Source organism: Colletes gigas, unplaced genomic scaffold (assembly GCF_013123115.1).
Source record: "Colletes gigas isolate AHSC1104 unplaced genomic scaffold, ASM1312311v1 Colletes_gigas_Sc00064, whole genome shotgun sequence".
Lineage (NCBI taxonomy): Eukaryota > Metazoa > Arthropoda > Insecta > Hymenoptera > Colletidae > Colletes > Colletes gigas.
The window spans coordinates 371,721-384,582 of record NW_025106693.1 but is presented as its reverse complement, the minus strand read 5'-3'; the positions used below and the strand labels follow the sequence as shown (position 1 = coordinate 384,582).

The window sequence follows — 12,862 nt, the reverse complement described above, 5'->3', positions numbered from 1 at the left end:
CATGAAAACGAGAATATACAATTTTTGGAAAGAGTATTATTCACTGACGAAACTAAGTATAATATTTATAATGTTATAATTTTATAACTTTGTAATTTTAAAATTTTATAATATTATAACTTTAGAATTTTACAATTTTATAATATTATAACTTTATAACTTTATAATTTTATAATTTCATAATTTTATAACTTTATAATTTTATAATTTTATAATATTATAACTTTATAATTTTATAATTTTATAATTTTATAACTTTATAACTTTATAATTTTATAATATTGTGGCGGCCAAGGCACCACATACGCCTTAGTCGTTCGAAGCCGCTACAATGTATGGTTGCACACGAGACGACCAGAGCCGCGCGAGCCGAAAAGCTCCAAATCAATCAAAGCTACTTTAATGTTTCTATTTTGCCCGGCGCACATGTCACTGTAAGCTATAACGTGTCTTTCACTTCTTAAATTTTTAACATGTTTTAGGATGCATGAAACAATTTCATGAGCACCTCTGGATGCAATAGTTTCATCCCAAACGTGCATGTAAACATTAAATATCTTTATTTAAGTATAAATGGAGTTAGGCCACTTTCAAATTACACGGTTCAATTATTGAACTAACTCTGAAAACTTATGTGTCAAGAATGATCGTATTTGCTCGGAATATAAGCAACCTGAAATGCTTTACTGATAAATAACACGAAGTTGTACATGTAACCATGGTAACCGGAAAAAATTGAAAAATGAAGTTAGGCCACTTTCAAAATAAACGGCTCATATAGAAATTAAGAAGCATTTATTATACAAACGTACCGCATGAGGGTCACGAAAGTGTTCGAACGCGTGGAATTTATTGAAGTAAACATTGTTTTGCTTCAAAATATATAAACATTTGTAAGTTGATTCCGTCTCTAGGCATCGTATGGTAAGTTCTATGTCGTTAGTTGTCGATTATCGTGTGTTCGGTGACAATGAATTCAAAGAGAACAGAAACGCAAATATGCGAAAGGGAAATTATAGTTTTTTATATTTGACCCATCACCGTATTGGTGTTTTCGAACAGAATATTTTCTAATCCTGACATTTTTTCTATCATACAAAATAATAATTTAAAGTGATCAAGTTAGGTAAAATACCTTGTATAGTTAAAAAATGTAATAATTTAATTCTACTCTGACGTAAGATAAATGCAACAAAATTCCGCAAGAATTCGTTAGGTATTTACGTTTAAAAGGTTTTAATTAAAATATGAGAACTATTTGAATATTGAAAATACGAGGTTTGAGAAACAGTGCCGTGAGCTGTATTAATTACACGACAAGAGAAGAATAATTTCCGTGGAAAGAAAATGTCAGACGTACAGTGGCTCGCGAAAGTGTTCGAACGCATGCAAGAAATAAATGAAACGAAAGAGATATTTATGTTAGAGTTCAGTTTCGAAGATAGCATCTTAATAGCTATTAGACACAAGTATCAGGATAATATGTGCAAAATTTCAACTCAATCCAACAGTGTATATTGAAATTAAGAAGCATTTATTATAGAAACGTATTGCACGAGGGTCACGAAAGTGTTCGAACGCGTGGAATTTATTGAAGTAAACATTGTTTTGCTTCGAAATATGTAAACATTTGTATGTTGATTCCGTCTCTAGGCATCGTATGGTAAATTCTATGTCGTTAGTTGTCGATTATCGTGTGTTCGGTGACAATGAATTCAAAGAGAACAGAAACGCAAATATGCGAAAGGGAAATTATAGCGAGGATGCACAAAGATGGAAAATCGTATCGAGAAATAGCTAAGTGTGTAGGTAGAAGTGTGTCCACTTATTATAAAAAAGTTAAAAACTGAAGGTACAGTGATAAACAAACAGCGTGCAGGCCGGCCGAGCAAGTTAAGTGCAAGGGAACAGAAGATTGTTGTTCGCGAAATTAAAAAAGATCCGACTATTTCGGCAACAAGACTTGCTCAAATGGTTAGCGAGGATTTTGGAAAAATTGTTCACCCCGAATTATGCCGCGGAATACTACGGAAAAATAATTTTAATGGTAGAGTACCAAGGAAGAAGCCATTCATCGGTAAAGCGAATAAAGCTAAACGATTAAAGTTTGCAAAAGAATACGAAAGTAAAAATTGTAACTTTTGGAACAGAGTTATTTTCTCCGACGGAAGTAAATTTAACATATTTGGGTCGGATGGACAGCGATATGTGTGGAGAAAACCGAATACGAAAATGAATATGAGAAATTTAACTGTGAAACACGGAGGAGGTTATGATTTGGGGGGTGCATGGCAGCAAGTGGGGTAGGAAATCTTGTATTTATAGACGGTATTCTAGACAAGGCCAAATATTTATATATTTTAAAAGAAAGTGCTGTCAAATTAGGCCTGTTAGAAAATTTTTACTTTCAGCAAGATAGCGACCCTAAGCACAAAGCTAAGATTGTGCAAGATTATTATATAATACACCAGCTCAAAGTCCAAACATGAACCCCATCAAGCATTTGTGGGCCGAAATCGGTAGAAGATTAAAAAACCACAATATTTCATCAAAGGATGGATTAAAACAAAAAATATTACAAATATGGAATTCCATTGAAGCCACAGTGAGGGAGAACTTGGTGCACAGCATGGGACGACCTCTAAGTGAAGTAATTAAGGCAAAAGGAGGTCCAACCAAATACCAACGTAGTGAAAAATGTAAATTATTTCTTCCGTTCGAACACTTTCGTGACCCTCATGCGGTACGTTTGTATAATAAATGCTTCTCAATTTCAATATACACTGTTGGATTGAGTTGAAATTTTGCACATATTATCCTGATACTTGTGTCGATTATCCTGATAATAGCTATTAAGATGTTATCTTCGATCAATGCCCGTAAATATGGTGTTAAAGATATTTAATAATTTTACTCTAAATGTGCATGCCTACTACTTAATCTTCGTCCAGAAAATTTACAAACTACATTGAAATGTTTTAATTTTTATTGGATAAAAGATAAAACACCCTTGAAAACGAATTTTGTTTCAATACCGCAATTAGTTCCAGAGGAAACAATTATTATTCAATTAAATAAACAATTTATAATCCAGTTTCATCGCACACTGATCGTGTGATCAACAGGAATTGCTGAAACTTCTTTAGGTATATTGCGTCAGAGTAAATATTAAAATAAATAGGGAATACAGCGTAAATTATAAGAGTAGTTACATTTGTCGGTTAGAGGATGAAATGCCCTTTAAAATGAGTGTTCATACAAGTCGATAGCGTTATTAGTTTCGAAGATGTAAGGATTTGAAGCGTTTGTTTACATTCCATTGTTGACGTCGTGAGGTCAATGAACTCTTCTTGGAAATACTACGGCTTTGGCAAGGTCGTTGACCGTACGTGCTCGTAATAAATAGTAAATATTACGTCACGTGCGAGACAGAGAGGTCCTACGCGTAAAACAGAGACAGAGCTAGTTGAATTTCAAAAATTACACTTTCCTTTACACAGCAATATCTCCAAAAGAGGAAGTCGAATCGACATAAACCGAAAACCATTTCAAAAAGGAAAGAATTCAACTGACCAGCGAATGTCCTGGCTTCTAAGACAGGACCAGGACAATTCTATACAAAATATTAAATCTTGCCTCTAGTCGATTATTTTGGCTGCTTTATAAGTATACGAAGTTTCATCAAAATCGAAGCCAGACCGTTCGCGAAGGTTCCTTGTAAGACCAGGATGGAATGTTTCCTTTTCCGGTAACAACAGGCAACCCTATAGAAGTTTTCATTTTATGTCAATTTAAAATTCGTTAATTACAATAAAAGCGAATCCAAAAGCATCAACGAGTCAGTGCTAATTCGATATCTTCGATTACACTCTGTTAGTGGATTTAATCGCGTGCCACTTGCGGGAATCGTTAGTCAGGGATTCAATATGGTTAAGCTAGAAGCAATCGTCCACAAAGACCCGAAACCTAATCGATTCTTCAATTCGTAACGTTTCAGCCGTACATGGTGCCCATGAGAGTACTGATGTTACTAGGAGGTGGACTGCTGGCAGTGTTTGGAAGCGAAGCAATCGAGCTTGGTGGCGCTGGACCCTTGGCAGTGGTCGCGGCCGCCTTTATCAGCTGTTACTTCTGGCAGAAACAGGGCTGGGAAGTCGACGACGTAAGTACATTTCCACATGCATGATAATAAATTCAACTATGTTAACTCTTTAATCCGCGCGCGCCAACGCTGAAGATGGAGAATTATTTAAATTGACACAGGAGCGTTGATTAAGAGAACCTCGGTGTTTCCTCGCCGAGTGCTTCATTCATAACAGTAGTGTAGGCTCCCACTATGTTCGTGGAGCCGTTTTATTTAGTAAATAGAAAGTTCAATACTATTTACAAATACTTGAATTTATTTACAATTATATACATATGTGTTAACAGTTTAATGTTCAGTGTTCTTGTTTCGATTCTTACGGAGTTCTTAATATGTTCTGACTGTTCTTGAAATGTTCTAATCTGCAGAGTCCTATGCCCCACGAATATATACAGATTCCAAAATAGGTGGAGACATTGTGTATCCAATCAAGCCCCTGTCCATCCCTCGTGGGCCAGACCTCAGATATTCGAAAACCCGCCCACTAAGGGTGGTACAGAGGTGGGTGTCCGCGGTCTCAAGGGGCAGGTATGGTCCCAAAGTACGGTGCTTAACGGATTTATAATACGGCAATTTTCTTTGTACCATGAGGTACTTGCCAAATAGCTAATTAAGTAATTTAAAATAACATTAACTAAATGACGGGTATGCTAATAACTGTTGGAATTCCCAACAAGTAGATACAGCGTAAAATAATTATAAAAATGAGGGGCTGAAATTCTGAATACTCTAGATTTACGGATATTAATTGCACATATTTGTATTGTAATCCGTTGTGTTGGCATTTATATTAAAATGTAATTTTTCTTTTAATTGGGATATACACTCTGTTCCACAAGAGCGTGTCGGTCATACTTTCTGCGAAAAAAGGAATTGTTTATAATTGAACGTATGACCTCGAAATATAAGCATTGTACTACAATGCATTTACTTAGTATGTTGTCCAGTCGCCATCATTGTCGATTATAGCCCGCGCACCGTTTAGGCATACTTTCGGCGAAATTTTCCGCCATTGTTTCGGGTAGAGACCTCCATATTTGGCGGATGTGACGTGTCAATTGTTTCACATTAAATACTCGCTTTTCTATGAGCTTGACCTTCATTGCTGCCCACACGTTTTCGATGGGATCAGCGTCAGGCGACTGAGAAGGCCAATCCAGTGTCCTGATGCCATTTTCGCGTTACTACTCCGTGCATGCACGACTTCGGTGCTTAGGGTCATTATCCTCCTGAAGCACCCACAAGCTGTTATCTGAGCCAAATCATCTTCCAGCAGACTTTAATAAACAATGTTGATATATTTCGATCATCTTTTGGGCATTAAGATTGTCCGTAAACAGGTACAAAACTCCAAATCCTTGTCTACAGAAGCAACCCTAGACATGCACCTTTACCGGGTGCTTCACTGTGCGCTGGATAACGGGATCTGCACGAGGTGACCACGCATGCCTTCTTGTACCCCAGGCCCAAAAAGAGGATTCATCCGTAAAGATAATGTTGGAGAAATCACGGTCGATATTAACCCTCGCCCACAACAAACGCTTTTCAACAAGCTTTTCTGTCAAAAATGGTTTCAACTTTGTGCACCGCCACCCAGAGTTAGCATCATGTAATCGACGTCGAATTGTATTGAGGCTCACTTCTACACCCTTTTTCGCTAAAACTAACTTTTCCTAGGGAATACCCAGGATTCTTTTTACAGATTCTTAAAATTGCTTTGTCGTCCTTTTCTGACGTTGACAGACGCTTGCCAGGTTGTGGCAGGTTGTCAACATTTTTAACTTCCTCATAACTTTTCACCCACTTCTTAATAAAGGACACTGACTTGCTCATGTAGCGACTGACCGCTGCGAACGACATTTTTGGTCCTTTTGGATGATTATAGAGAAACACCGCTTCGAAGTGACTAGCGTACGCTGCACTCATTGTTATTTTTGTCACCTTCAACGCAGATAACAGCCCACACTACTGATTTAACCTCAAAGCATTGAAGTCAAGTGTTCAAACTGTTGAATTAACCGATTGTTAAACTGATGCGTCGTCTAGTGGCAAAATTAGGAACGACACGCTCTTGTGGAACTGAGTATAGATATCGTTTGGAATGCTAAATAAACAAGAACTGTTCGACAAAATTATTTGGAATTTCAATTGGATAAAGTAAATTTGACAAAAGCTGTGATCTGAAATGTAATGAAAAAGTGATTTGAAATTTTAGTTGGACAAATTAAATTTTACTAAAGTTATTATTGCACAGAAAGGTCATGAAAAAGATCTTTGACATTTCAATTCGGTCAAGTTAAATTTTACAAAAGCTATGATGACGGAACTGATGACGGAACAAATCGGTAAATTTGATACTAAAGTACCAATAGTTTCTTATTCGAATAGAACTCAGTTATGACTCACGGTAAAATTAAGAAAAAGAAAAAGAATTTTTAATCGACAGTGTTTTAAAGTCAAATTATTAATTTGCGTTGCGGAAATTGATGTCTGAATAATAAGTTTAAAAAACTATTCACGATATCAAGTGGATTTGACTGTATTAAAAAATATGGTATTTATATGGAGTTTAAATTTCAGAATGATGGGTTACTCAAACCGTGTGTATTTTAAATAAAATTATAAACTTATCCATTGCGATTTTATCATCCACTTGAAGGATGAAAAATGTTATATGATGAACATAGGTTCAGAAACTGTACCTTTTCGCGATATAAACACGTTTTCATTATTCTGGCGTATATTGAAAATATTTAAAAATTCGTAGTAAATAGACATAGTATCGTCTAAATTATGTCTAAATTTGATAAAAACTACACTTTTTCAGAATCTGTGTCGATCTTTTCCATTCAATAAACAAGTGTAACTTCTTTGGAAACGTGGTAGTTAAAGATCCATTGTCACATCGACTTTGCCATTGAAATATTCTATTGCAAAGAAATGCAGAGTGACCAAGTTGGTTAAACCGAATGCAAAATTATTCCGAACAACTAGTATTTCTACTTTTTATTCTTGGAAAGTTTCCCGATGTCTCGTTTCGAGATTTTCCACGAAACGAGCTTGTCGTTAGTGTTTCGTATTGTTAAATACATAAATGAATTTTGTCAAACTATGATTTTCAACGTATCAGATAAAAGTTGCAAATAGTATAATAAGTATTTAGAACAATGTGAGTTAAATATAGTTCACGAATATCGAGGATTTCTTTTATCTCGAATATAGAGGACGCTGTTGACTCTCGTTGATTCTGTGAAAATTGCAAACGACGCAATACTTTCTTCGATTCGAATTTGTGGCAGGTCGTAGAAATTCGAACGACGACAAATTGCAGATATTTCAGGCCGTGACAGCTGTTTCAACTAAAGCTTCTTGATCAATATTTATAATTCTAATCCTACGTCTTCAGTGTATTATACTAATGTGGCTATTTTTGTTTTTAATTTTCATAAAACATATATATTTCTATTTGTACTGTACTTCTTGTTATTCTTATTTCTTATTCTTTGTTATAACTGCAATTATATCTACATATGTATTCATTTGTTGAAGCCAATCCAATTGATTCCGAAATTAAATAATTTTCGTGAACGATAATTGGATAATCGGTTGCTAATTCTAGTATACGAGGCATTCGTTGTTTTCGTTGTTGTAAATCAGTTTACCAATAGTTTGTTAGCCGTGTAAAACGTAATAATATTGCGGACGCGCGAGGAATCGCGGACGCGAGTAAAAGGTGATAGTAATTTGCCCTTTCTAACGAATTGGCGTTCCTGCGAATGTTTATTCCCGTTGGTAAATAACGTAATTTTATTCGGTTGAAATGTTGTGCCGCGTGCTGATATAACTCTCGTCCTGAGTTTCGATATTTTAATTAACTTAAATGAGCAGCGCGACTACAAACTGATTTCAGTTCTGAACTCATGAAAGTGAAATCTCTTGTTCCGCGCGAAGTCAACGATGAATAATAAAGTACTGTTTCGGTTACGTTAATTGAATTTGCGAAGCATATTTAACGCGAAGCAATAAACAAGCGCGCATAATTAAATGAATATAAAATGTATGGAAAAATGATAAATTCGTACGTGTCTAATTATCTGTAATTATAACTATATCGTTGTTGATGTAGTATATTAGTAGTGATAAGAATCTCTTTATATATTTAAACATATTTTCGAATATTGGAATTTTTTAACTAACAGGAACCGAATTGTGCATTCTTCATTTTCAATATTGATTATAGTTTTTTAAGGTTAATCAATTATCAGTGGACTACGAAGTACATACAGGTCAAACAATATTATCGCTAAAGGCATATCTATTATCAATGTCAGTACGTTTATTTAAATGGCACCTCATTTCCCCCTTGGCAAACTCGATACCTTATCGTAGTTTAAACAGTATACAAAGGAATATTACTTGTTTCAAGGTGTTTAATTACTTTGGTTGGAAAGTTCGGTAACGCATTCAATAAATGACGTCTCCTTATTAGTGGTTACTCTAAGGATGGCTTCGATGCTTAACAAATTGTTGCAAATAGAGAATGGTCCATATGTCATAATCTTAAATAATCATTATTATAAAAATGAATTACATGATTTAGTTTCGAGCTGCTAAGATATTAACAAGAACATTTGTGATCATATATTATCACATATAAACACGATTGTTGGCACTTATAATGATGGTGAATAGACAAATGTAGTTATTGTTACATATAATCATATGCAAACAGAGACAAACGATTCTTGTTGTATATATTCCTACATATAAACACGTATAAATTAAATTATTGTTACTTGTGATCGCATACTATCATATATAAACACGATTATGGTCACATGTGCACACGATTGTTGGCACTATAATTACAAACAGAGACAATCGATTATTGTCGTATATATTCACGGTCGAGGATTGTATATATAGCAACCGAGGGTCGAGCGCTTGTGAGAGCGCGACCCCTCTGGTGGCGAGCATGGGAAGCGACGCCACAGACATGTAAATATGATTATCGTTACTTGTGATTACTGTCACATATAAATACAATTATTGGCACTTATAATGAATATAATCACATACAAACAGACACAAACAATTACTGTCGCATATATTCATATACAAACGCACATAAATACGATTATTGCCACATACAATCGCACACAAACACGATATTATCGAACGTTGCATTCAAACTATTTCTTAAAATTTATTCTACTGTCTTTGTCATTAAGAGTTGCGAATTTTATTATCGTTTTAACACTTTAACGACCGCCCGTCTACGCAGTCAAACGTCGCCAGGGGCCGGCAGTATTTTTGAAGAATTAATTTTAAAGAACTTTATTGAATTGACGAAAAAGTTAACATAAAACGAAAAACAACAACAATTTAACGACAAATTTAATATTTTTCCTTTGTATGATAATTATTAAAGCAATCACCTACATGTAATGGTATTTTACATGACTTACACATAAAATATGTAGGTTTTCTAATTTTATTTGCATAGCAAACATGGCAATCCCTTCGTACACCCTTTTTTATTGCCGATATTTGAATTAATTGATGTTTTATTCCTCCAGTTAATATTTCCACTGGATTGGAACGAACGACGCGAGATGTAGTAGGATCAGCATCATTAGTAGTTTTAATCCACGCAGTTCCTAATTTAATTAAACAATCGTGGTAATTTAATTTCCGAATGTGCTTCTTATTCAAATGTCGATATATACAGAACGTTAAATATGGCACAATTTATGAAATACAAAGAAACATTCTTGGTCCACTTTTTTGTTTTTCCTTCGAGGTTTCCGGGAATTGAAAATTGCGAAAGTTCCGTTTCAATTTGTTTCTCTAAAAGATGCAAAGTTGCAAACTTTTCTATTTCTCCAAAATCCAGAAATTCAATTAGAATATCAAATAAATTATCCGCACATTTGTCCTATATAAGCATTCCTTTTCCTTCACAGAATGATCGACGAAATACCTGCACCAAACTTGCCAAAATAAAACTTGCTAATATTGTCGTATTGTACTTATTGTTGTCATATTGTTACTTGTTGTTGCTTCAACAAAACACAAGTGAAACTAGCGCTATTTCAACATTTTGAACTAGAAAACGCGCGCGACACTAGCGCTTATACGGCAGCTTAGCGTACTACACCAACGTCGACCGCCGATATTTGCTCCATAATTTACGTGGTACACCACTGTAGTTTAAAATCAAAAATTAAAAATTGGCAATAATTACCTAAAATCGAAGACGTGGCGATGAAATACGAAGCCAATAGTAATATCCACGCTTGTTTACATTCATAAATTATCACACAAAGAGTGTGGTACTGGCCAACAACCTTCGGCGGTAGCATCACACACATGTTGTGTGAGCGGTCGTTAACGGTTGTTCCGGCTATCACACACATATTGTGTGAGCAGTCGTTAAAGTGTTAACATCTCCTCGCTACCATTGACATCGACAGATGTTATTTAACGCAGTTTGTACGCTGGTGTTTCAATACGTAAACTATTGAAATTGTTTACTTCTCGTTTTCTTCAATTGATCGTCGCTGTTTTGAGTGATTTCGAACAAATTAACGCCGAAGAACGTTGGAATCTCCTTTAACACTAGATTGCCCAAGGAAGTCATTTTGACTGCTTTTTAATTTCAATTAGAAAAACAATTATGTATATAATGACACAATTTCTTAGAATTTTGTGACTTTTTGCACAACATATAAATGCGTTTATTAATAATTGTAGTTACCTCCCCCCTCCTTCATTTCCGATATATATATACGTGTTATACCTATATCGCCCAAAAGCAGTCATTTTGACTGCTTGGGAAATTTTAAATAATCAAATGACTCTTATTATTGAATTGAGTAAATTTCTTATATGACCAGTTCGACTCTGTATTGAAATAACAGTTTTCATTTTTTTTCGATTACCAACACATGATAACATACAAGTACATGATAAATTGTCGATTTGGGCGTACCTAACCCAGACCTAACACAGACCTAACCCAGATCTAATCCAGACCTAACCCAGACCTAACCGAGACATAACCAAGACCTAACCCAGACCTAACCCAGACCCTAGATCTGGGTTAGGTCTGGGTTAGGTCTGGATTAGATCTGAGTTAGATCTGAGTTAGGTCCGGGTTAGGTCTGGATTAGATCCGAGTTAGCTCTGGGTTAGGTCTGGATTAGATCTGAATTAGATCTGGGTTAGGTCTGGTTTAGGTCTGGGTTAGGTCTGGGTTAGGTCTGGATTAGATCTGAGTTAGATCTGAGTTAGGTCTGGGTTAGGTCTGGATTAGATCTGAGTTAGATCTGAGTTAGGTCTGGGTTAGGTCTGGATTAGATCTGAGTTAGCTCTGGGTTAGGTCTGGATTAGATCTGAATTAGATCTGGGTTAGGTCTGGTTTAGGTCTGGGTTAGGTCTGGGTTAGGTCTAGATTAGATCTGAGTTAGATCTGTGTTAGGTCTGGGTTAGGTCTGGATTAGATCTGAGTTAGCTCTGGGTTAGGTCTTGATTAGATCTGAATTAGATCTGGGTTAGGTCTGGTTTAGGTCTGGGTTAGGTCTGGGTTAGGTCTGGATTAGTTAATAATCCAAATTATCTTAACCCTTTGCACTCCTATGTCGAGTGTGATTCGACATCAATTTTGATCTCAGGAGCACCTTCGTCAAGTCTCACTCGACATTCTTTCAAGTCCAAACCAAACAGATATCATACACTTGGAAATTACAAAATACAACAACAGTGTAAATAAAACACTTATTTTAACAGGTAAATTTCAAATAAAGCACTTAAAAGCATTGTTCGTCAAGTCCCATTCGACATTTTTTCGAGTTCAAACCAAATCATACACTTGGAAATTACAAAATACAACAACAGTGTAAATGAGACCTAACCCAGACCTAACCCAGACCTAACCCAGACCTAACCAAGATCTAATCCAGACCTAACCCAAATCTAATCCAGATCTAATCCAGACCTAACCCAGATCTAATCCAGATCTAATCCAGACCTAACCCAGACCTAACTCAGATCTAATCCAGACCTAACCCAGACCTAACTCAGATCTAACTCAGATCTAATCCAGACCTAACCCAGACCTAATCCAGACCTATTGATAAATTGCAGTTTATCAATAAGCTAAAGTAGTACTTGTTATTCGAATCTTTATGCAGCGATACTTGTTCTAACAAGTTGTTTATTTTATTTCTGCGCCCTAAATTCATAATATTATAACATAATATTAAAAATTAATTTTGAACAAATGTCTTTACACATTAGTTAGTCTTTCACAATGCAGTCATTTTGACTGCTTTTGGGCAATATAGGTATATACTAAGTTTCAGTCTTTCTAGTGTTAATAACTTCCCCTTTTCGTTCCTTTTATTATTTCTGCGAGCAGCTTACCGCGTTACGGTACTAAGGCTATTTCCTCGCGGCGTTTTATTTCCAATAAACCGGTTGCGCATGACTCGCCAGAGTAAAAAGCACCCTGTCGCTTATCGTTGACCCCCATAACTCGAACGAAAAGTCAGACGCCGGTCACCGGTGATCGCCATAATACCGAACGTGTTAATATTTTCCGTAGTTTACTCGTAAATCCTTCGATCCCGTGACTGGGCACGTATTCCGCGCCGCGACCGTCACCGATATCGGAATACGATTTCTAGTTTTATACACCGGTTACATTTACGTCGC

At 35.8% G+C, this 12,862-nt stretch overlaps 1 protein-coding gene across 1 annotated transcript in view; it reads left to right on the top strand.

Annotated features, from left to right (window-relative positions):
• The window catches only part of LOC122403624 (sodium/hydrogen exchanger 9B2), a 221,689-nt gene that overhangs the window by 160,436 nt on the left and 48,391 nt on the right, over window positions 1-12,862 (top strand). The window contains exon 4 of the mRNA XM_043407241.1: window positions 3,998-4,162. Coding sequence (XP_043263176.1) covers window positions 3,998-4,162 — 165 coding nt within the window. The remainder of the gene's footprint in view (window positions 1-3,997; window positions 4,163-12,862) is intronic.